Below are 26,656 nucleotides of genomic sequence, written 5' to 3'. Positions count from 1 at the left end.
TGAGGCAAACTCAGTTTTTCCCCCCCGCCAAGTTCAAGGTGGCAGTTCACGTACTGCTGGCTACTGAATTGATCTGCATAGGTACAGTGAAACCTAAACTTCCAGTGGTTTTTCCAACTGTGCATGCACAGTTTAGTAACCAGGCATGCACGCTGTATCAGGTCACAGGGAACAAAACAGACTGCTGTGAATGGTCTTTTACCTTCCCTGGCATCAGCACAACAATTCTCCCATCTCATGAAATAGATGACATTTCAGTCAGCACAACAGGCCAGGTTGTACTCAGGATCACATCATGTAGTTCCACTGAATCCTTTCATAAATGGCACCTGTATATGACTGGCTGACACAGCGTTGAAGAAATCCTGCCCTCATCTATTCTGATTACAAAGGTGTATTCCAACACAGCTGACACACTAAACAAAAAATGCAGCAACCTACAACTTTTAAAAAATACTGTAATCTTTCTTTTTGAAGAGACACTTGTGTCTGCACACAGGATCTGCAGGTTAAGCCACAACATATGAGTCTTTTCACTTGATTTCACATAGGTGAGAAAACCAAGGATATCTAATTCTCAGTTTTGTTACTGCTACCTCTGCTCTGGTTATTTGAGGAGTGCAAAAGAGCTGTGTCATGAATGAGTGATTTAGGTCACTTAAAGAATCACCATCAAAGGCATCAGCAAAACTAGGCTTAATACGAATTTGTAAAAGCACTACTTAACAAAGTCTGATGGCAAACTTCACCTCTATTACTTACTATATGGATGAAACATACAAAGGAAAATGGAATTAGAATTGAGCTAGGACGATTTACACGGAGAACAAAGACGTAAAAGCGTAAGGGAGACCCTCCCGTTGAATGCTTTAGATAGTATTTTATATCCTTTAAATATGAACTGTTGATGAAGTCTGAGACAAAGATTCGACCTAGCCACACCTAAGCTCTCATCAAGCTTAGAAAGCAAAGGGGCTCCACTCTGAACCTCGGACTCAGCAATGAAGCAAGGTTGCAAGATCTTCTAGTCTGTTTCTCTCACGATGACTCCTGTACAGAAAAGCTGGCTGGGCGACGCGATTACGGGAAGCTTCCAGTAGTTCCCAGGTTGGAAATAAGCTGACAACAGTAAAATAGGTCCTAATAAGACAGCTAATAAAAATGAAACAATGCTGCTACATTTTGGTCAAAAAAGCAGTTTGCAAGGAAACAGGTTGTAAATCTGATCAGCCACTGTATTTACAAACATATAGGTAGTACTGTCATCCTTACAGGTGCCACATATATCTAGCTTAAGAGTTTCTCTGTTGATATCTAAAATATTGACAGTTCACGTTTCCACTGCCTTCACACATCTCCAAGAAGAGATTCGAGACGAATCTTTTAGACTAAATGCTCAGTACTGCTTGCGCAAACGGATGAGGCTTGCGCTCATCCCAAGAGTTGAGAAGAGTAACTCATCCTGGTTCTGGGTGGCAGGGTTCTTCTCCTTTGCAGAGACTGTACCTGAAACTGCAAGCTGTTTTAGAGAAGAGATGGATGCGAGCAGTTCCTTGCTTCTTCCCAAAACCTACACGGACTGGTGGAGGCGGCGGCACGATGCTGACGGGAGCAGCCGGCCGAGGCCAGGCACAAGAGCCGGGGCCAGAGCGGAGCTCCCGCTCTTTTGGCACTGCTTTCCGTTCTCGGGGGCAGCCGTCGCCGCCCTGCCCGGGAGAGGCCACCGTGCTGCCTGCCAGCAAGGAAATCCCCGACTCTCCTCAGGCTCTGCCTCCACCTGCCTCTTGAAATGACGGGGGAAGGGGAGGCTCTCAGCACCCTCCAGCACCCTCCAGCACCGCAGCCCATTGACTGGGCCAGGTAGGGAGACCAAAGACGGCTGAGGCCAAGCTCCGCCGCGGGGAACCAGCAGACCCCACGTCGCCCTCGCCTGCCGGGGCCGCCGGCGGGACGCGGCCGCCGTTTGGTGGCGGAGCGGCGCGGCCCGTCCCGGCCCAGTGGGGCGCGGGCCCGTCCCGGCGGAGGGCGCGGCCCGTCCCGCCCCCGCGCCGCGCACGGCGCCAACAGCCCGAGCGGCGGCACCATCTCGGCGGCGGCGCTGGGCCGGGCTCCCCTTTCGCGTCTTTCTCGCCGCCTTTTCCTGTCTGCATCCTCTCCGGTCCTCCCCCCCCACCCCCACGCCATTTTCACCCGGGAGGAGATCGACGGGACTTTCCTGAAACTTCGGGGGCGAACTCGCCTGGCGTCTCCGGGGGGCCCACAAACTTTTCGCGGCGGCGCCCGCCTCTCCCTCTCCGTCCCTGACCCTTCGGCTGCGGCGGCTGCTCCGGCGGGAAGTTTCCGATGAGCGCCCCTCCGCTGATCCGGCCGCCCAGCCCGCTGCCGCCGCCGGGGGCTGCTGCCGGCGGCGGCGTCGCCTTCCACCTCCAGATCGGGCTGAGCCGGGAACCGGTGCTGCTGCTGCAGGACTCCTCGGGGGACTTCAGCCTCGCCCACGTCCGGGAAATGGCTTGCTCTATCGTAGACCAGAAGGTAATAAGAAAGACCCCAAGCGAACCCCCTCCCGCCGCCCCCGGACGCTGCCCGCGGGGGCTCTTGGTGGCTGTTAACTTTCCCCGTGGCTCTGCTCCGGGGATAAACGAAACCCATTCCAACTTTCCTGCCGCCGGCCCCGCTTCCTTCAACCCAGCGCCCCGCATGTCTCTCTGCCGTCCCCCTCCTCCTTCCCCGGGCCCCGGCGCAGAGGAGGCTCCATGCGGGATTCTCGTATGGAGCTCCATGACGTGGAGCTTGACTTTTATTTTGCTGGCAGTGGATGCAATTAGTTGTGCTAACTAACAGCCGTTATTCAAAACAAACTCCGGCCGGATGTATCTGCCGCTTTTTAATGCTGCGGAAGGGAAGGGGGAATGCGGGGGGGCAGAAAGCTGTCAACTGTGATGGCAGCGCAGCGCCCCGGGGCAGTTCACGCTGTCCCGGCCTCTGCTGGGAGAGGAAAGTTTCCACTGAAAAAAAAAAAAACCGAACAGTAACAAGGGAAAACCAACCCCGAGAGCCCAGGATTCAAAGCGGCGCGCAGTGCTTCGCACGCCTGCCCCTGTGCCGGGCAGGCCGGCGGAGCCGCCACTGGGGGCTGGGGCCCCGCAGCGCCCCGGTCCTGCCCGGCCGCGGCGGCGGGCGCTGCGCCGGGGGCGAGGGACGGCGCTGCCCTGGGGCTGGCAGGTGGCCGCGACACAGGGCGGGACTGAGTCAGCCGTGACTGGCGACTCCTGCGGGCGGCGATGGGTCACTGGTGCGGGGGTGGCACAGCCCGCGGGGGTGGCACTCACCGCAGCCCCTCGGGAGCGGTACCGTCATCAGGCGCAGTTCACCTGCGCTCCGGTAAAACTCGCGCAACACGCTGAAATCCACCACACTTCTGCCTGAGCCTCCGCTGCCTTTGACTTTTCCGACTTCTCTGTTTTAACAATCGAATTGTATAATAAAGTTTTACTTTATACATGTTTCTTGTGTGAAAGACCCACGTAAAGGTATCATAGTGATTGGAAAGGAGAAAAAAGACGGCTTGAATATTCGGGATGGTTATAATGGAAAAAAATTGGCTTCCTCCTCCCCCGTTGTTTTTACTGAAGGGAAATAATTTCAGGCAGAGATTTTATTTTATTTTTTTTTACAGTTGATAGTTTTACCTTACATCTCTTTGTAGATCTGAACTTCACTAAATTGTGGAACTTTTTTTTTGTCAAAGAGAACTAATGAAGTGTTTCTAAAAAAGTATGAAATACACATCCTTATTTCTAAATTTTGTATTCTTCATAGTTTAAGAAATGGTTACCTGCTTTATTAAATTAAATTCTGGAGAAAGGTGTACCCTTCTGTTTCCCATTACCATATTTGTTTTCAAACCTAGGCCAATACTTGTCACTTGTTCACATATACGCCCGAATGTGCTAGCAATAATGGAAAGGCTAAGATTGTTGTATTCATTGTTTCTATTTTTTATGCTTGAGTAGTTTGTTAATTTCATGGCTTTACTGTAACTTGATTTTAAACCCAATTTCCTAACAATGTACCATTGTGTAAGGAAGACTAAATGCCGGTGCTCAAAGAGTCAAACTTTTTTGAATAAGTACTGGCATAAAAATTTTGAACACTAATTTGTTGCAGTTTCTTGACTACATAAAAGAAAGCATCATTTAGCTGCTTCTCTGCAGGGCACACTTGAATGAGGAACTTTCTTCTAGACACAGTTTCTCAGAGCTGAAATGTCTCCTTTCCCAAGGCTGTTGAGAAGGAATTGGCTCAAAGACAGGGAAAACTGGAAGAAAGATAGGGTTTTTTCTTTTTTCTTTTCTTGTCAAGTGGTGGCCTTTACCTTAAGCTTAAGGCTGCAAGTATGTCTGTATTCATTATTTCACTAGCACGCATTCGTTTCACTAAACCTGACAGGATGGTTTGCATAATTGAAGTTATTAAACTTATGGGCAGAGATGTTAAAAAAATTTATGTGATATCTAGAACTGTTATGAGGTAGCTCTTTGTGTGTTGCAGGTTCATGATTTTGTCTTTTCCTGAAATGATTTGAAGGGTTGCTTAGTCTTGATTTTATGAGAAAGATGTATTTGCTTATCATAATCAAGCAGGAAACTACACTGCAAAGTATATTTTATTGAAATCTCACACTATTTTCAAGTTTCTTAGGGTCTGTAAAGTAGTGGCCTACCAGTGAACAGTTTTCTTCCAAACTCTTTATTTGTTCTGGATTGTTTCATCAGTATATAAGGATAAGAAATTGTTATTTTGTTTTTCTCTGGCTTTCGTCTTCGACTGCTAAAATCAACGCTGTGTCTGTGGTGTGCTGTTAAATATTTAAGCAGTTCTCTTGTACACAACTTTATTTATAGGATTGTGCTGAATTTTCTTCAGTATCGGTGTCAGATGATCTGTTTATAGACAACCTCTTCCATGGTAATGTGGGTATACCTGATTCGAGATAATTATGACCCTTATTCTGCACAGGTTTATACACCTGCCTAATTTACTTCTACTCAAAATTTACATTAAGTTGAACTAAACTTCTCAAAGTGTGAAGAGTGGAGCATGTGTAGGCCTGAGTAGTATGTTAATACAGCGTGTGTGTGTGTATAGTTGTATTTATGAATGTGTGTGTGTGTGTGTATGTATAAACCCACTATAATTCTATATCTTTATATGGTGGTTTTGTATATGAATAATATATATGTGGGTTCACATATATAAAATTCAAAGCTATGTATAATTTAGAAGTTTATATTTCCTTATAAACATGGATTTGCATTTATTTACCCTAGAGGACTAACTTTTGCACTTCAGATGCTGTTTAGGTTTTCTAATTTTGGTAGAGAGTATAATTATACTGATAATCTAACGTACATGATGTGAAAAATGGAATAAGCAAAGTGTGTCTTTATTGTCCATGAAAGGCATTCTTTCAGGAATTCCGTGCTGAGATACCTGTTTAGAAACTTTTATTACAAAATCTGAAGATCAAAATAGTACATACCAGTTTCTGGCATAAATTCAAATACATTTAAATCTGTTAAGAGCTGTTCTGAAGGCAAGGAAATTTGATTCCTCTGAGTTTGTGTATTTTGTTTGTCTTGCTTAGAACCAGTGACATGAAAACCCTGAGACTTGTCAATGGGAGGGTATTTTTTCTTCAGTTGAAATGAAATTTTAACATTTAAAGGATGATGTAGTTTACAATAAATGAGGGTCAACTGTAAAATGTGTGCCAGTGTTTGACTTCTGGGCTGACTCCCCCGCAAGAACAGTGGGAGGATATTGTAAAATACAATCTTTGTTTTTTGAAGAAGAATAGTACAAATTATTGCCCTTTTTGGGTTAGCTGCACACAATAAAACCACTTTTCCAGGGCAAAAGAATGCAAAGAGCACTTCAATTATCTGGAATTACCATGTTACCAAAGACTTTTTACTAAAAAGAAAAAGGAAGTAATCTTTATACAATTCTTTAAATACAAATTCATAGAAGTTTAATTCAAAGAGGAATGTAGTTATTATTTGTATTTTGTATTTATTGAAATTCTTTGTCATCATTATACCTCACATAGGATGTGTTGGGGTACTGTAGTGGAATTGGCAAGTTTTGAAAACTTTTGAATTTTCAAGTAAATACATAGTGTAATGTTATTTGACTGGAGAATGTGAGTTTTATAAAATAGCCCTTAGGTCAGCCATTTAGATCATATACTAGATAGACCTTCAGCACTTGAAGGCTTAGAAGTTGTGAGCAATATGAAGAACATACAAAAAATACAAGGAAATAAGTTGATCTGAAACAGAGGAAGCAAGGTTTGAACTGCATAGTCTGTGTGTGGTTCAGACTGATTTATAAAAGTGATGTTGCAGATGGTTCAGTGGTTTGGATAATTCTGAAATTTCATACTAGGGAAAAAATAATGAACAGGAAGGCTGTTTTGGGAAGAGGAAAGGGCAAAAAGAAAAGTAATGAAAGGATGGGTCAAGTGGCATACTGCAGCTGGAGTACTGTACCCAGATTCATCTTTACGTAAGGTATTTGGTGTTAAATTAGGAGAATTGCTATAAATCAAATCAAGAGCCTTTTTAGAGTCTCCCTGAGAATTGAACCAAACACATTCAGGAAAAGGTATGCATCCACTTGTGCTTCTGGTTGTTGTTATAAGGAAAATCTAACTTACTCTTAAAAAAAATAGGAAAACAAAAATGAACTCAGTTTTGTTTTCTCAGGCTGCAACCTCTAAACTTGGGGTCTGAGCAAAGAAGGAGAAAACCTTTTCTAAAGGTTGACATGAAATTATGCTTAACCTTTTATGCAAGGGTTTCAGGCAGCCATGGAAAACATATGGAGTTTGTTTGAACAACTGATTTTTTGTTTGTTTGTGGGTGCTTTTTGTTTGTTTGGGTCTTTTTTTGTTTTTTCCTCCAAATCTACAAATTCTCCTAAAATAAACAAGAGCCTGGTGGTAATGAAATCAATTCCTTTAGAGTGGGATAGGAACTGAGGGTAAATAATATACTAGGAAGATTTTTAGCCTCAGGATAAACAGAAAAACTGTGTCAGGTTTTTATCATGCTGACCAAAAGTCATATACCTTCGGTCAGAAATATGTAGACGTTTCATGTACTCACAGCATTGTTGACTGTCTTTTGCTGGTGTACACTGGTAACAAAATGTTAATTTTTTTTCTCCCGAAGTGAGCCTTTCTCAGCACTGAACGCTTTCCTCTGCCTGTGTTGTGAAAGCACTAAGTTGTTGAATTTAATTTGAGGAATGCAAGGGGCCTTGTCATTATGCATGTAAACATTTTCCAAAGTGAAAGTACTTTGCTAGTAGTCTCTCCCTTACAATCTCAAGGAAGACTTTTGATGTTTACAGTTTAATCTTTTATTGACTTTACATTTGTTGTTCTCCACCCTGGAAACTGTAAGTCAGTGTATGTCACATCAGTTTGTAGCTTAGTTAAAATTACTTTTGGAGCCTATGTGAGAAGACTCTAGAAAAAAGTAACTTCAATGAAAGGGAGTCAGTCTGAATTTGATTTAAAAAAATGTGTTTTTTTTAAAGAAATGTTAACACTGTTATATAACCTGTCAGGCATCCAGATGAGGAAGATGGGACTAATGCCCCAAATGTATGTAGAGCATTTGAGAAATTCCTAGCCAAAGATTAAAGGCTATTGAGTGAATTATCATAGAGTAAGAAATAAGTTAGAGCTCTAGATGAAGGACAGGCTTGTAACCAGTTCATATCTCAATTTTTAAAGGAATTACAGAAGAATTGTGTTGATCTTGTGTTACTTCTACTGATTGTTCCCCCAGGAAATACATAATTTCCATAATGATTTTAAGAAAGCAGAAGATGAATAAGCATATGAGATGCTTCTCTTGCTGCTGATGAGATTCAGCTCTATTGCCAGAGAAAGAATGGAATTTATTAATGAAGTTGCAACATTTCCCAGACAGAGGTACCTATGTGGTCATAGTATGGCATGTGCTTGGTGAATTTGAAATACCCAAGGTCTGACTCTGTGTCTCATAGAAGACTTACTGGGTTTAAATGACACAATTATCTGAGAATGCACAGAAAACCCAGTGCGTCCTGAAAGGGTGGTGAGTTTGTGCTTGTATGTAAGTGATCTGTGCTATGGATTATGTGTAAAACACCCTGCTATGTGTCAAATTCCTCTATGCATTTGTGCAGACTTTGTCCATAGGTGTTTTCCCATGATTTCTGGAAATCCCTCACAAACATCTGAAGCTATTTCTTCTTATCTAGATTTTTTTCCCCCTGTGTTTGGAGAAATCTGTCTGTATGGTTACCATGTGTTTTGTACCGTGGTGACTTGTAAATAAGCAAACACACTTATTGAAGTCTGCATTCTGGTTTCTTATTTTTACCTTGTTTTGTCTATTGCAGTTAAAAGCTTTTGCCATATGTCTGTTTGCCTGTTTTTTGTCTTTTTTTTTTTTTTTTTTTTTTTTTAGTGACTATGCTAGCAATTATTTTAAGGACATCTGTGTAATTTTTAAGACAGGCCTATGTAGAATTAAAAATTACACCTGTGACATTGAGGACGTTGAGGCTGAGAGTTGTCTGTCTCAAGCAACCTGTAATAAGCACATACATTGTTTGTAGATTTTTAAAAATTACTTCTGTATGATGCTACAGGCCATCACTGGCTTCTTGACTTTGTCCTCTGGTTGACATCAGACAGGTTTATATTGACATTATGTAATATGGTTGCAGTTACATAGTTGCAATCAAGTATATAATTAAAATCTTTTTTTCAAGTGTTTATCCAGAGTGTAGGTGAACTATTCTCTAAAATACTTGATTTATCTTCGCATTAGAACAGTGTGGCTGTATATGAGCCTTTAGTCAGTGTTAGCAATTGACTAATATTTGGCTCTTGCTCCTTGAATGAGGACTTCCCTTTCTTGTGGAAGCTACTACATGCTTTTTGCATAATATCAAATTGTCAGAAGTCTGTTTAGGGTTTTTTCTAGTAAAATCATAGAATAGTTGGGTTGGAAGGGACCTTAAAGGTCACAGAATCACAGAATTGGTCAGGGTAGAAGGGACCACACTGAGTCATCTGATCCAACCTCCATGCTCAGGGAGGATCATCCTAGAGCACGTGGCAAAGGGTTGCAATCAGGTGGTTATTGAATATCTCCAGCGAGGAGGACTTTACAGTCTCTCTGGTCAACCTGTTCCAGTGCTCAGTCACCCAGACAGTAAAGAAGTTCTTCCTCATATTCAGGTGGAATTTCCTGTGCCTCCATTTCTGCCCTTTGCCTCTTGTCCTGTTGGTTGGCACCACCGAGAAGAGCTTGGCTCCAACCAGGCTGAAGTGCCAACAGGCACCTCCCCTTCAGATACTTATATACATTGATGAGGTCCCCTCTCAGTCTTCTCTTGAGGCTGAACAGGCCCAGTAGATAATCTAGTTCCAACCCTCCCTGCCATGGGCAGGGAACCTTCCACTAGACCAGATTGCTCAGAGCCCCATCCAACCTGGCCTTGAACACTTCCAGGGATGGGGAGTTCACAGCCTCTCTGGGCAAGCAGTGGCAGTGCCTCACTACCCTAATAGTAAAGAATTTCTTGCTAATACCTAGTCTAAACCTACCCTCTTTCAGCTTAAGGCCATTTGCCCTTGTCCTGACACTACTGCCCATAGTGACTACATGACTACTACTACATGAGTTTGTGAAAATTCCTTCTGCAGCCTTCTTGTAGCCTGCTTTCGGTACTGGGAGGCTGCTATTAAGGTATGCCAGCAGCCTTCCCTTCTTCAGGCTGAACAACTCCAGCTCTCTCAGCCTGTCTTCACAGGAGAGGTAATCAGCTGTGATGAACTTAGTGAGTCTTCTCTGGACTCATTTTGAAAGTACTCCAGTTGGAGTCTTTCTAGAGCTGAGTAAAGAGGGAGAATCACATCCCTCAACATCCTGGCCATATTCTTGTGGCTAGTGGTGTCCCTGTGAATGTGCAGGATTTTGCAGACTAAACCAGATTTCTTTCACAGGCTTTCAACTTTTTTCTTCCTCATACAAGACTTTTAGTATTGCTAAGTGAGCTCTTGCTTTTTGAGACTTTTCTTTTAAATATTTCTATCCATGAAACAGTCTAAGATGATGACAGACTTGATGTCACTCAAAAACTGAGTATAAGATTAAAATAACTTGTACATACCACTCTTTGAACTTTTAAAGTATGCACTTCAAGTCACCCATTTCGTGAAATATATTTTTGCTTTCTAAATGTTCTTCTAGTTTTATCTGCTGAAACAACATGTAAGGTTGGAAAGGTAGTATAGTGTATCAGGCTATAATGTAGAGATAATGGTGTGGATATATTGTAGCGATATATGCATAGACATAGTTAGACATGAATTTCAGTGTATATCACTGTTGTCTACGTTGTCTTACTCCATGTATTTGTAGCTTCCTTTTGCTTCTTCCTTGTATTTCTGTTTTCTTCTTCAGCTGAGAAAACTTTGGTCAAGAGATAAGCTTTCACTTCTCCAGCCATGCAATGTCTTTATGTAGTGGTTGTTTCTCTTACATAACCTGTTATGTGTGCCTCTCCTGCAGTCAGAACCAGCTCAGAAAGAGTATTATGACATTAAAGCTAGAACATAGCTAATTATTTTGAGAAAAAAATTATCAAATTTTATTATTTAAAAACCCAAGAAATATGAACATATGCAATCTAATCTGTATCTTGGCTATTTCCTAAGTGAAGAAAAGAGTCATTTAGAGACTTAATACTGGTGGGCATAAAAAGACCTTCCCAATGTAATTTTAAGCACAATGTGTGTACAAAGGTATATGAGGAGAAGCTGCAAACTGTGACCATAGTTGCAGGCTGTAAACTTTTATCTTTGTACATTTTAAAAGAACTGTATCTGAACACATCCTGTGCAACCTGAAAGCATGCTCTATTTCTCCTTTCTTCAAGTTACAAAAAAAAAGGCAACCTTGAGAAATAATTTTTTTCCCAAATGTTAGAAATAGATGCAAAAATGCAGACAAGACACAGCTGGGACTGGGAGCAACATTCTGGCTATGAGGTAACTTACCTGAAAGATGCTTATCCTTGAAAATGGCAACTTTCATATTGCCTGATCTTATCTTTTACAACCTGAGAAATCCTTCTACCTAAAACCAGAAATTACTAATGTATGTGGGTCATAATGTTCAAGTATACCATGGTCTCCCTCTTTGCAGCATTGAATATCCTTCCGTAATTTATGGGTGCTAGGCTAGGATTGATATTCAGGCCAAAACATTTCCAAAAGCACCATAGATCCTTGGGGCCACAAAGGATTGTTGGTATGGTTTACACTTCTTAAATTGTGGTACTGATCCATGGGATGAGAGTCTATGAGGTGAGTGAAAATTCACTGATAAGGAGGACAGTGTGAGTTATTGATGAGGTTTTCAGTTTAGCTTTAATAATTTTTTCAAAGCAAAAGCTTTCACGTTTTGCTCTGAAGTTCAGCGCCCCTCTGCATCAGCTTAGAGGGCTGCATTACAAGTTTGCTCTCTGTTTACATGATGTGACTAATTGTGCTGACCTTGCTGTCTAATGTTGCCAGTGCTGATTTTACCTGCCTGAGGATTTCATATTGCCACCAAAAGTCAACTACATCTAGGAAAATGTGAAAACTATATGCCAGAGTAATAAAAAGAAACCTTTTAGATATTTACAATGTGTGTGAAATTATGCACTTGCATTTGTTCTGTTATATTTATTATACCTGCCTTTAAAAAGAAAGAATGCAGCAAAATATTTCGAATATGAGTAGGAGTGTGTCCAGTTCCAAACCCACACAGTTTTCACTGCATTTTTTCCTAAAAAGTTGGCTGTCCTAGATATATACAAAAAAAAAAAGGAAGTAAAAAAACTTGAATGAAAATTGAAACAATCTGGTTAGAGTCTGCATGTATGCTTCTGTGAGGGTGAAGAGATTAGGTTAGGGAAGAAGATCTCTTGATTTTATACTATGTGTTTTTATCCTGGTTTCTGGAGGAAAATTAGACATTGCTGTCTCTGTTATCCTCATGTAACAGTATGTCCACTGGCCACTTGGTCACAAGAAGCTTGGTAAGTCATTGTAGCAGCAAGAGTTCAGGTAGTCGTAACATTGTTAGGCAGAAAGTAATAGTAAAATCGAACAGTTTGGAAAATAAATGCTTGTGCTCTACATCTAGAAATGTATCTCTAGTGTATCTTTAATCTGTGTTTATGATAATGTATTTTGTTTTCATGCCATGTGACCTTGATCGAGGGAATGACACATTTTTCAAATCTACAAGGAAATGGCAGTGTCCTGACTTTCAGTTCTTAATCTAGGTTAAATGATTATACCATATAAACCTCCTCTTTCTTCCTTTTATTTGACTACTTTTATTTGGCAACTCCCACAAAAACGGGGAGGTTCTGAGCTGTATTCTGGTGCTGAATTGGTTCTCGATGTGAACTAACTTACGAGGAGTTACAAAGATGATAGAGCTAAACTCTTCTAGCTAGTAACAGAGGCTGAAACCAGGAACAATGACTGTGAGTTACAGTTGGAAAGAGATTCAGATTGGATGTCAGGAAAAAAACTTCTTTGGTAGGACTGTAGTGCAGTTTTGGGACAGGTACTTGGAGAGGTGGTGGAAACTTCATCCTTCGTTTTTGGAGTTGGGTAAACAAAACCTTGTGTTGGTGATAGTCTTGCTGTAGGTGAGAAGTCAGACTAGATAACTTCCAGAGGTTCTGGTGTTTCTGTGATTCCCAGAGTATGCAGTGCTTCATGGTTAATAATTAAACTAATATTTAAGCTAAAGTATTGGCATTTCCCTATTAGACCCAGCTAAGAGTCGTTCAGCAGTTGACACAGCCTGTATATAGCTTTAATCAATCTGTGCTTTTTTTACTCATTCGTTGGGTTTTATCTGATTTAAATATTTAAAAATTAAAAGTTATATCTGATAAAAAATCAAAAGTTACTACTAGTAGTTAAATATGCCTATCAAAGAGGAGGTAGAAAACAGCTGGAAAACACTACTTCCAATTTCAAACGGTGCTTTTGAATCATTGTTTACATCTTTACATATGTTACATTAATACCTAGTAGATATTAAGCAGCCTGTAATATGATGGAGCCTTATTATATGCTATAGTGTATACAGGGAAGAAGTCCTTCCCTTCGTATTTTGCAGTCAAGGTGTACTGGACATCTCATTATTACAGCACATCTTAAACCCCATGGAATGATACCTCAGCATTTAAACCCAGCAGTTTATTAGCAGTATCTTTGGAAAAAAACCCCTATGAGAAATCCGTCTTAGGTTGTGGGCAAAAGCGCAGTAGTTCCTCAGGGAAACCTGTGGTTAGCAAAAATGGTTAGTAAAAACCACCAGCCCCTTCAATATGAAATAAAGACCTCAAATTTTATGGATTAGAAATAAAAAATAGTTAGATAGGGGAGTGCCCTGCTGAGTTATCTGTCCTTGTGGAATGGTGAAGGTTGGTCTGTGCAGGGGTGAAAGGAATAATTGATAAACTGAAGTAATCTATCTACTGTAAAGTTTGTTTCAAATAGAACAATGTGTAACTTTTCAAGGAAGGAAGATGGTACAGTGCTTGAGAAGTGAACTGATGAGGACATGTTTGATTTATCTGTTTTCGCAGGGAGGACATGTGCATGTTAGAGATGATCTGCAGGACAAAAGATGCATTGTTTAGACCTCACCTTGCTGTTAGGGCTTAGAGGGAAGACCAAGGTAACAGCAAAGCTAAAGTTGGTGTTTGTTCTATTGCTTATTGTTTTAACTCCTTTTCCACCTGTGCTCATTTTTCCTGTACTTCTTAACAGGCTGTTAGTGAACAGTCACGCTTTGTAATTTAGGCATCTTAATGTCCTGGACTGATGGACAGCCATTGATTAAACTAGTGGCATGCAGTTCAAGCTAAAATTTGGCTTCTGATTTTTCAGCATATCTTAAGTGCTGTGCATTCACAGATGGCACATAGTTGTATGTGCAATTGTATATTTAAATTGAAGAATGTTAACAGCATTTTTGTAACATTCAGAGTACCGTTTCGTACTGCAGTCACATAATTTTGTTAAATACCTTGTTTTACCAAGAAGTAAGTGCTTTGTGTTGTTAAAAAAGAAAAACAAATTTGTGGCATACTGACAGTTTGACAAGTTTCATGTTTTTGGGTATTACATAGCTAAGAGAATAAGGATGAAAACTCTTTGGAAGACTGAAGCATGAAGCAAGAATTTCTAAACTTCTAAAGCTACTGAAAATCAGACCTGTTTGTTCAAAGATGGCCTAAGAACAAAAAACTTCATCTTGTCAATTTAAATGGTCAGTAAGCATCTGCTTCCTTATTCAAAAGGTAAATAATCAGTATGTTAAAACTGGGTAGAATATATTTGGAGATGCCTCAGGAAAGGATCTGAAGGAAAAAAAAGAAAGCCCTTTGTTGGTCTCACTGAAATATGGAGTATATCTCATCCATTGCTGGTGAGTGAAGATACATTGAAGCATATTTTTTTTCTGTTAAATGAATTTTTTTAGTAATAATGTCAGTGTTTCCCCTCTCTATTTAACAGTACAAAAGGGAGGTTCTGAAAACAACAATAAATGTTATATAACAAGGGAGAGACTTTCCAAAGAGCGAGTCAAAACCTAATTTCCATCTTTTGAATAGGAATGTGTAAATCTCTTTTACTAGTGTGGCTTGATTGTTATCCCCTTCTTTTCCCTATGTGTTTCAAACAAAAATGAATGTCACTTGCCATGTTGAGAGCTTGCTTGTATGAGTACAGACCAACAATAGGACAAGAGTTAAAAAAAATACTGAAATTGAACCTCGCAATAACTATATTTATAAATATTAATAACTATTTTCTTTTAATCCAGGAAAGATGCTATTATTTGACTCCAGAGTTTGCATACAGATTCTCATGAATTAGACTATCAACCAGCTCTGTGACAGTTGAAAATACATGAAGCTTTAAATTAGAATAATCTCTATTTTTGTTCTTTCTCTGGATGTATAAAGAATTTCATATGTATATGAATGTAGCATTGGGAGAAAACTTCTGCTTTGTCTACACACACATTAATTTGTCTAAATTGAGGACAAACTTTGGTATTAAGGGATACAGAAAACATTGAATTTGGGAAAAATGTAGCTGATCATTTCTCTGACTCCTGCTGGCCATGGATGCCACTGAAAAAGTCACTTTTTTCCCTAACATAGTAGTTTCTCTTTCTGAATAGCATATTGATATTGAGGAGAATGAAATATGCATAAGCAGGATTTTGACTGAATAATCCTAGAAGAATTATTTAGTCAGTGTAGAATATTTAAGAATTTAATATGTGCAAGTTTGTAAAAAAGTGATTTTTAGATGAATCTTAGAATTTACACTACAAAGATGTGTGTATACAACCAGAAATATTAATGAATATTTATGTAATATATCCTTAGAATGTGTCTAAAATATTAAGATATGATAACTGTTAGTATATTGCTTGATAGTTACAAATAGCAATTAAAAAGGATTACAATAAATTATAATACTGTTAACTGTAATGTATATTAAGGATTAGTTTTAAATTGCATGAGAAATTTGTATGGAATGTAAAATATGCTTTTAGGTAACTTTCTGACCATAAGAGTCTTGGTAGAATTCTCTGAAGTAGTTCTTGGGTCAAATATTCATATTTTGTTTGCAAATTATGGAGTTGGAGATGCATTTGTTATAGTTTCTTCTGGTAAAAAGAAGTTGTCCTTCATTCCAGTATATTGTTAAATTTTTCTGATTTATAATTTCTTAGTGTTCTTCAATAATTTCCACACACAGAAATATACTGTGGAAGGGACTGGGTTTTTTTAATGCTTTTTTTTTTGTAAGATAGAAAACTGTAACTAAAATCTCAATGGAAAGCAAATGTCAGCAAAAGATATATTACCTCTTTCAAGAAAAGAAATATTTCATAATTTCTGATATTAGCAGCGTTTTTTATGTATAGAGACTTTGAAATGACAGTATCACTTGAGATTTTTGAAACTTTTTTTCTTGTGGTTATATCAGAGTATGGGTATAAAAAGTTGTGTTTCAAATGTTTCTCATCAGGAAAATAATGTTAGTTTGCAGGAAAAATCAAGGTGCTTTCCCATAACTTTTAAATTTTTTTAGAACATATTTTAACACACAAAATTTTACTTTTTATGTTTATATAGAAAAATAAGATTTCCCCCCCCCTTTATTATTTTTCTTTGTTTTTAAAAACAATTCCTTTGAATTCATTCCTAATTATAAGGAGAGGTGGGGTCTTTCCAGTGCCAAGTAAAGGAAGAGAATCACCTCCCTTGACCTGCTGGCCACCCTTCTTTTGATGCAGCCTAGATATGGGTTTTTTTGCAGGTTTTAATAGAGCTTTTGAGCTTTCCTATGATACCTGCAATGTTTGAAAGTCTAATTCTGAAATCAACTTAGATGAGTTGGAGGTATAGAAAGAGTAGTCTTTCAAGATAGTAAACCATCTAAAAGTTTTACCAAAGATCTAATTTAGCTATTTGTTCTAGGCAGCGTTCTCAGTTGTTGCTGTCTTACTTTTAGACTTCCCCCCTTTCCCTCTTCTTCCCATTAGTATATTTGGTATCTATAGTCTGATGTTCTTAAAGCTTTGATTACTTGGGTTATGTATGATGTCAGGGATTTCTGAATGGTGTTTAAGCCAGGTCCAGGGCTTCCAAGTGCAAGTGAGGTCTGGTGCACTCAGCCCAAGAAGGCTCTGGGTAGCAAATGCATGGAGAAAGGTAAGTGGCCATTGGAGATCTCCCTGACTAGCTGTGTCGCTGTAAGTGAACAGCATATTGTCCATGTTTTTAGGTAATGATCAACTGATAATGTTGGTTAAATGCAAAACCAAAAAGCATTGAATACATATATGGAAGTAAACCTTCAGGGGAAGAAAAAGGTTTTTTGATCTCTTGGTTGAATTTTTGTTAAAAAAAAAAAAAAAAAAAGTAGCACACTTGTTCTTCTGGTCTTTGTGGAATATGTGTGTTTGCTCTATATCTTCAACTATGTGCTGGTTTGTAGTACAGCCAGTTAAGTGAGCTGCTATTGCTACAAAGACAAATTTCAACTAGCAGCTGTAGAAATAAGAGCACGATTTTGAAGTAGTTATTTGTCTTAGTAGATATGTGTTCTCTTCTGACGGGAAAAAAAATTGAATACCTTTCCACTACTATACCTGTATTTATTTTCACATTTCTTTTTCCTTGTGTGCAGACTTGCTTGTGTCCCACAGTTTCAGACACTGTTTACTTTCCACCCACTGCTTTCTAAAACTACATCAATGTATCTCAGCTGTCGTCTTCTGTCAAATCCATAACTAATGACAAAGTGGTGCTTTAAAAATTAAATCAGACTGTCTCTGAGGAAATGAAAGAGTGATCTGCATGTAACCACTTCATCAAAAGAGAAGAAAAACTAGTCAAATATATAAATTAATAGTATGTATAAAAGCTTAAGACTTAGAAATGTGTACATGGCTGTATTTTGTTAAAAGTTCCTACAGCTTCTCAATTTATTTTTCAACCCATTTTTAAAATTTTCTGCTACAACTGAATCAAATGTGACTCATAAATCTGGAGTTACCTTGGATGTAGCGGTATTACAGTGTTCAAAAATGTCTTCAAATTCAAATATTGAATTTCAAATTGTTTATAAAGCTGTGTAGCACCATGACTTTCCAAGCAAAATTTTCTCATTTTCTACTTTTCTTGTTCCTCCTTCAAGATTTGAAAATTATATGTATATTTTCCTTTCTTACCAGAAGCACCAGCTTTCTACAGGTAGGAAATAAATGAGTAGTTTTTCTTGCATTATTTTTCCTACTTAATATATGTTACAATTTTTTAAAGTGTCAAGATGGCCATGCTGACTCTCTTTTTTAAGAAAAATAAAAAAATCTCTATTTTGACTGTAGTTGACCAAGAAAAAAGCCTGAAGGATTTAAGAGAAGAAAATGAATTTTATGTTTCTCCACATGAGTTTCCATTACTTGGTTTTATGTTACAGATTTGATTGAAGTTATGGATCATCTGAAACAGTAGATTGTCTAGTATTTTCCCTGAAGAATGCCTGTCCCTTACACAGTTTTTTTACTAAGTTCTGGCATATTAATGAAATGTGAAAATATGCTATATTTGCATACTTTTTCAATGATACTTTGTGCAAACGCTTTAGAGGTCTTTTTAAAATAAACTGCATGTAATTGGGACTTATCAACAGAAATCCATACATATATATGAAAATTAAAAGGTGATCCTTCCTCCAAAAAATCAAAGAAGTGAAAATCAATTTTATGAACCTGTCAATTTCAGGGCTACTTGAAGACATTTGAGTGACGACTTTTAATCCACCAATAATATTCTCTGTAGGAGCTATTAGGTAAACAGGATGATTGTTGAACAGTGCTTACTCAGGCAGCTTGGCATCTACATCCTAAAATTATCAAATGTCTCTCTCAGTGTTTCTAAGTGGTCTCCTTTTTCCTATTGGACAAGAGTCAGAAAAGTGCAGCCATGAGTTTTGCTAAAATATTTAGGACGCCTGCGAGATTGAGAAGGCTTCTTAGATTAGGCTTTGTAGTAAACTAGCAGGCATAGATATGTTGCACATAGTAATACTTGCTGTCTTTCAGTTGAAAACTAAGAATTAATTTTTTGTGTTTGTGAGGTTGCTTGTTAAAAGTGCAAAGTCCTTTTGTTTGAAAGCAACAAGCTGGAATGATTTTCCAGAATTTTCTGATCTAAACAGATTGGCATGTCTAAAAATGTGCAGAAAAGTACCATGCCTTAATAGGATAAATTGGTTCATGTTTCATATATATTAGACACCTTAGGATATAGCAGTAAAATGTAAATTTAAAACTGTTTGTCACATTGTTTGTGCTTATAACAGTAAATTCTTCGAGCAAAAACCAGATACTCTGAAGTTATCTTCAACTCAAGCATTTTGTTTTTATGATATTAGTATGCATGAATGCCTGTGAAAAAGAGCTGCAGCTGAAGGGGTGTGCTTTTGCTCATCATACACTAAACCTAATTTCATTGGTCTTTGTCTCGTGAAATATGGAGGGAATCTGAACTACGGTTCTAATCTAATCATTTCTGATTGCACCCATTTTTTCCCTCTCTCTCCAATTAAAAAAGGAATTACAATTTGCATGACCTTCTTAGCTTCTGCTTCATGATTACACTGTGTTGTCATGAGATGGGAAATCAATTGAGTAAGCAATGCCCAATGCAATTGAGATAGGTAACTTAATTTAAAAATTAGGGAGCATGATGAGAAAAAATAGCTGGGAATGAATTTATATTTTGGGAGTATTTATTTTTATAAGTGAAAGCAAGAACAATTTTTTTAAACTACAGAAACTTCAAAAATTAAGGTCTAGCTTAGATATAGCATTCTGGAGCATTTTGGTTTGTCTTTATGAAGAAGAGACTGTAGAAGAAGAATTCAGCAACAGAATTAAAGATTTAAATTATCAGATTAGTTTATCTCAAGAAACCTTTGCAACTTGAGCTAAGGAGCATAATGGAAGAGTATCAGTTACATTTTTATTTACAACTCTTTTTGTTAAGAGGATGTAATTTACTCCCACAGACAAGTATAAATATTAAGTTTCATGCAATGTATAAGGTATAATTAAACTCAGGAATAGTATGCTAAAAAAGATACAAGGAAGTGCTATACACAATTTAAGTTTGGCACAAGTGTAGCATTTTAATCTTTACTGCATTTTTCCAAGGAAAACAAATTTGATTTAAACTGACTTAAAAAAATACTGCACATTTTTCTTGGTTAGAGTTTGAAACTATAAAACTTTACTGTGGTTTGACTTTACATCTTAAGAATATAATTATTTCCAAAGCAGGTCTTTTACTGATTATAAACATGGTAATATCCTTAGTGCTCTCTGTAACAGCACAGATTTTCCACGTTTCTGTCAGTATGAGGATAGTCTTCTGCATTCCTTAAAGTAAGTTAAGCAACAATAAAATAAATACTTAAGCCTGGATGGAAGTAGTCATTTAAGTCTGATCTCCAAGGCTGGAGAAATAGTTGTCTGTGAACTTTTTAATTTGCCATACACTTACAGCGTTAGGTTGTTCTGTGTTTGTTTTTCCGTCAACTCTTTGCACATGCATGCTTCTTGCATAGCTCCCTGAATGTCAGCCAGCACTTGAGGGCACTTGAGATTGTGTATCTACAAAAGGAATCTGTTTCCTGGGGAACCTGGGGTTTTTTTTCTTCTTTTACCTTTAGGATTCTTTTCATGCAGGCCCAACAATTCTTTCAGAGCCCTAGAAATACTTAGATGGTCAGTTTTAGGAGACACAATTAACATGCCAGTGCATGTGCTGGTGTACCCGCAAGAGACAACCAGTGAAAGAAACAAATTTTCAGAGCTTCTCCCCAGCATCTGATTAGTGACTAGGATTTTTTTGTAAAAGCTAGTGGACAAGAACATAGTAGAGTTTACTGACTGAAATAATTCATGGAGAAGTGTAACCATTTTTTAAAAATTTTAATAAAAATATCAATTTAATTTTTGTTTTAACCTGAGAACAAGATTCTCTGTAAAGTGTTCAAGCTGAGATTGACCTTTGAAAAAGTAGAAAACTATTAGTACAGAGCTGTAAAACTGTTAATGTCTGGTTCTCTATGCAACCTCTGTATCTGGAACCCCTTACATGCTGTGTCCTAATTTATTTGCAATAGTAGAGCAGGAAGTAATTTTTGTCCGGTTCACTGCACAACTACCTTGAAGTAGAGAAGATCTAGTAGATCTATGCGATAGGTCTATGCCGGATGTTTCACTGGTAAAGAAAGCAGTTGCAATATCTTTTTTTTCTAATGAACAGAAGATGAGCAGAAATGTCTCCAGAATAAGAGCTGTATCATGTACCGAGGTCCTAAACTAAACTGAAACTTAGAACACACATAGAGGAATACAGATGTGTGTAAGCTATTTTTTACAGATAAAACATTTTGTGGCTCTGGGGTTGAACTGGGAACGAATAGTGAAGGAGGCTGTTGCCAACATGAGAATATAGAATCGTAGAATGTTAAGGGGTTGGAATGAAGTTAAAAATCATCTAGTCCCAACCCCCCCTCCCACTAGACCAGGTTGCTCAAGGACTTATCCAACCTGGCTTTGAACACCACCAGGGTCGGGGCATCCACAGTGTCCCCAGGAACATGTTCCGGTATCTCACCACTCTCACGGTGAAGAATTTCATCCTAATATCTGACCTAAATCTCCCCTTTTTGAATTTGTATCCCTTACTCCTTGTCCTATCACTACAGTTCCTGACGAAGAGTCCTTTTCCAGCTTTCCTGGTAGGTTCCCTTTGGATACTGGAAGGGTGCTATGAGGTCTCCATGTAATCTTCTCCAGGCTGATTTGTTGCAAATTTTGAAGTGTACGTGGTGAGCAAGGCAGGGAAAAAAGTGGAAAAAGAGAAGAGATAATGGCATAGTTTATAAAGCTGGATGCCATTTTGTGGGATTGTATTCATCCCCATACCTGCTGCTAAATTGCTTTGTGGAGCAAGCCAAGTATCTTCACTAATATCGCACTGTTGCTTTCTCTGTACTCAGTTCATGAGATCTGGCTTGCAGAAGTGTCAGAGGCTGCAGCTGCTACTTCAAGTAGTACTTCATTTTGAATGAATTAAAAGTACCATGTAAAAAATAGAGACTTATTTTTGGCATAGCGAAGGAGCAAAAGGGAGGTAACTGTTGTGGCTTTATCTTCAGGATTATCCTCCATCGCCCTTCATCACTTTAACTTGGAGTGCTGTGAAGAGCATTTTCTCTTACCATTCACTTTGTGACGCAGAGGATGTGCCACCTTAATTTCTGGGTTTGCATTTGCCACATATAATGGGAAGTACTTTGGAAGACAAACAAACATGAAAGATCAGACTGGGCTTAGACAGCTACTTCCTGTTTACTCTTCCTTTTACTAAGTTCCTGATGATTCAAAAAGATATAATCATATTTCTCATTTTGTGCTACTGTTACCACAAAAATATTTTTTGAAATACTCATATTCCATAGCATACAAAAGTAATTGAGAAAATGTGTTTAAATGTTATTTGAAAAAGATGATCAGCGTCTTGAAATAAGTTGCTCCGTACTGTATCTAAGCAGCACAGACAAAACAAACCATTCAGTCCCAGGCACAAAGGTGATGGAGACGTCACAAGTAGTATAATTATAAGTGTAATGACTCAGTATTATGGTCCTACAAAGCAGATGGAGTTTTCATAGGCAGCCTTAATTTTGGTGCTTTAAATTTTAGAATGTCTGGCTTTACAAACTTAAAAATCTTTTCTGTGTATGTTCAGATGTATCATATGCTGGTTCAAAAACATATGAAGGGAATGGAAGTTATTTGTACCGATGTCCGTATGCTTTATCATTAGATTTGAAAACCTTAAACCCTTCTTACAATTTTGCCAATTGACCTTCTAATCACATTCAGTGATGAAATATGTTTAGAAAATATCTGTGAACCCTTCATATTTAGAAAAATTTGGAGATAGTGCTGTAATTAAATAATTTTGCCATACTGGTTTTGGGTAAGTAGTTCAGGTGATCAAACTGTCCGTTCCTGATTTTCTGGGTCATTTGTTGAACAGTATAGCAGAAGAAAGTCAGTGCCAGGATAAAGACTTTGCGATTGTGTCATATGGTTCTTATGAAGTATACTCTTCATACCTTAATCAGATTCATATTCAGAAATATGTGTTTGGTTTAAGAGCACTAGTATCTTAAATGAATGTATTTTATATATAATTTGCTCCCAGTATATGGCAACTAATGTTAATGAGCAGCGTAGTAAATTGAATTCAACCTCATAATCTTACATCAAGTCCATCCATCACTCTTCCATTCCAGTGACCTGGAACTACATGGTGCAATTAACTTTACTTTTTCTGGGCAACGACATGTATTGTCTGTCCCTTCTGCAAGTCTGTGCAGGATTTGGAAGTTTCTTTTATTTGGGTGCCCTGAGGCAAGTACTTTCTGTACTAGGAAGGAGGTTTAAAAAAATCGCCTGCTTCATGAAGGACATAAAATGTCCTTCTACTTAGAGCATCTGCAAGAGAAATTGTTTCCTTTCTCCTCAGTTGCCTTCACTTGTTTTTGATTAAGGGAGGAATGTAGGAAATGGATTGAAATGACCATCACATTTATAGCTCTGGTGTTGAAAAATTAAAAGGTTTGTTTTGGTTTTTTAAATCTTATAAAATATTTGATTTTTCTTCTGGTTTTCATACCTCACCAGTTTGCCTCTTGGACATAAGGACTTCAGCACATCAAAAATCTCATGAATCAGACTAGCTGTTTGTCTAGCCAAGTATGGCAGTCTCCAGCAGTAGTAGTTAGGAGAAGCTCATTAAAGAGGCATCTCACATCTGGCCCCTCTTAGGACCTTATTTCCCATGCTGCCCCTGAAGTCCCTATCACTTATTAGTTGTTTTAGAGGGCATATCCATTCTTATTTCTGGATCAGTTTTGGACCTGTGTTTTATTTATCTATTGTGTTTTTGATCCTGCTGATATTTCTGCTTCTACACTTTCATGGTATGAATTCCAGAAGATCCCTATATGATCTCTATAAAAAGAACTTAGAAATTTTCTGTAAGTCTTGCATGCTCTCTGTGTAAGGAACCTGAGGCATTTCTTGCTAGAGTCGTATTTCCAGTTAGAGGCAAAAGGTTTTCAATACTTGTCAGGTGGAACGTGCTGAGAGCTGTGTGTGTAAATCTTGTTCTCTCATCAGGGATAGTGTTCTCATATCTTGCAGCCATCTTGAGTATTTTGTACTGTGTTCTGGGAATACACCAGAAGGTTTTGGAACTATGGGCCTTAATAAAGTGAGTGGTGAATGCAGCCCAATCAGTTGGTCTGGTGTGTCACAACTGTGCCTTGCACCCTGTTTCATGAATTCCTTGCAGACACTCAACAGTCACGTGTACAGTTTTAATGTGGGAAAAAATGCAGTCATCCTCTGTTTTGTGATGGATGCTACTGGTAGGGTAAGAAGATAATCATATATATCTGAGGATTAGATACTGCTTACTTCAAGTCTTCTTAGGTTGATTTAGTATGGCCTACCTGGTGTGTGAACAGTTAAAGAAGCATGGTTAAATTCTCAGTCATACTTGATGCTGTGACTGTGTATTTTTAGTTTATCTCAATTGCAAAGTAGAACATGTTGTTTGAGCCATAATGCAAACACCTATCATTTGTTTATCCATCAATCAAATTTCATTATGACTTGGTTTTTTTGGGCCTGAATTGAATATTGCAAGAATACTAGATTTTTCAGATTTTTTCCAGGAAACCTGAAAAGCTCAGTACTTGGGACACCTCACTGAGATAATGTATATAAAAGCCTCCTGTATATTTACTGTAATTGTTGCTTCTGAACAGAATATGAGAAGCCTCTTTGCATTTTTGGCTAGCTGGGAGTGTCTGTCATACAACAGTTTCCAATTTGATATTTTAATGCCTTTTTTTTCCGGAGATTTGTTCTTACTTTCACTTTGTAATGTATGTTGAATGAAATGTTTCTTTAAATTTTGGAGTTTCATTATGCATCTCTGAGCCATTGTAATTCAGAAGATGAAGAAATAGATACACCTGAACATACAAAGTAGCAAACATGCTTGGTTTAAAATTATGTTTATTAGTATAGGTAAAGAATAGAGATTAAATTGTTCAGGAAGAAAAGTTTCAGGATGGAACAATAATCTGCAGAATTTTTTATATCCTGAAGTATTTCAAGTTTACATCATTTTTTCAACTTGATCTGCTATCACAAAAAGAGTGACTTGGACAATTAAGCTGTTTCAGATGAGGAGATAAAGGGAATGTCTGTAGTGTTGGGATTTGCCTTCTGAAGGGCAGTGAGGATGTGTGCTGCTCACAAGGTGGTAGGATGACTGTACACTCTTAAGTGGCACTGGGCAGGCTATCAAGATTTTTATGTGTTTTTCTTTGACCTCACCTCCCAGAAAGATCTGTGATACTCATTGCATCTGTCTTGTCAGATCCACAAATATGGATCTACAGCTGAAAAAGACAATCTGGCAAGTTTTTTTGTTTTTCAGCTGTTTAACTAATTGCTATGTATGTGAAAAACATTAAGTGGAAATAGAGCATATGAATTTTCATTATTGTGAAATACAAACCCCTATTGAAACACCGCTTTAAAAAAAAAAAGACTTTATCTAATGATAGAACGGTATTTGTTTTTTCATTGTGTAGATTACATTCTTTGTGTATTTAATGTGGAATTCATGTCATATGATGACCTTTCAGCTTTGAATCACTGCTTCCTTGAAAAATAATTGTTCTTAAGAAGTTTGGCTGTGTAACAACAAGGCATTATAGTATGCAGTTACTGTATTTTTTTTTTTTTTTTGTTGTCGCACATTACTGGGATCAAAACATATACTATCTTATACTGAATCTTCTAAAAAAATGTTTTTGTTTCCAATTTTTTTTCTCTCCTCTTGTTTGTTAAATATACTGTGCTTTAGGAAACTGCTTAGGAAATTTCCTCGACTGTCTTCTAAAGATTGCACTTAATCGAAGAAGGGAATATTCATACACTTTTTTTGTATGTGTTTGGCTAATGTGTTCAGAAGTGTGTCTAAAATCTATAAAAATTCTAAAACATAAGCCATTCATCCCTAAGTCTTTGATCTCTGTGTTTTGACATACTGCTGTAGATAGAACTGACCTTACTTATGGACTGTGGTGTGAAATGTGGTATGAAAGTGCTGACGTTAAGTTACTATTGCTTTTAATATTTTGTCTCTGTTTTGAAAATTTTACTCTTTGACACTTTCACGTAAGTGCCTCTATATTTTCATATTTAGAAAGTCGAGTATATTTCAGTCTTTCTACAACTGTGTACTTTGAGATCAGTGAGCAAAGCTTACAGGAATGTTACTGGTAATAGCAGTAGTACTTAACTATTTAAAAGATATATTTCTATTCAGAATAAAAATAGCTGATTAATAAAGTATGTAGAAAAAAACTAGTGCTATGAGTGAAAAGTTTATGTGTGGAAATAGGTATTTTAAAGATATGTTTAATAATTGTTACAGGAATACAATTCATTAGGGTACCTATCAGGAAAATTACTTAAATTTTAGTTCATATCAGTTCTGTTTTCAAGAGAAACTAAATAACGCTAATTTCACAGCTTCTTAGAAGATTCCTTAATCATGGAGATATTTGTACGTTTAAAAAGAAATGAGGTAAACTGCCAACATTGCTTCACAAAATTATACTACAGGTCAGTCTGAAAATTGTGTCTGTTTCAGGGGCCTCGTCTCCGTAGGGACTAGAAGCAGCTATTGCTGAAGTCTAAGTTAAGTATAATTTAAGAGATTTGTGTTTTGGGTTGGTTGATCCTTCTGCCTTTTACCCCTGGAAACATTCAAACTAGCATTCAGTCAGCAAGTTGGTCAGCAGGTC

The 26,656-nt window shown here is 38.1% G+C and overlaps 1 protein-coding gene across 2 annotated transcripts in view; it reads left to right on the top strand.

The window, feature by feature from the left end:
• The first annotated feature begins 2,035 nt into the window (after positions 1 to 2,035).
• The window catches only part of PRKD1 (protein kinase D1), a 124,419-nt gene continuing 99,798 nt past the window's right edge, over positions 2,036 to 26,656 (top strand). Inside the window, exon 1 of one of the 2 annotated variants that reach the window (XM_064658524.1) lies at positions 2,036 to 2,532. In XM_064658524.1, the coding sequence (XP_064514594.1) occupies positions 2,344 to 2,532 (189 nt within the window). In that variant the 5' untranslated portion in view covers positions 2,036 to 2,343. The remainder of the gene's footprint in view (positions 2,533 to 26,656) is intronic. The other variant, XM_064658525.1, reaches the window with a different exon arrangement.

This window comes from Pseudopipra pipra, chromosome 6 (assembly GCF_036250125.1).
Source record: "Pseudopipra pipra isolate bDixPip1 chromosome 6, bDixPip1.hap1, whole genome shotgun sequence".
Classification (NCBI taxonomy): Eukaryota; Metazoa; Chordata; class Aves; order Passeriformes; family Pipridae; genus Pseudopipra; species Pseudopipra pipra.
Note: the sequence above shows the minus strand (reverse complement) of the source record. Positions and strands in the feature narration are given on the sequence as shown.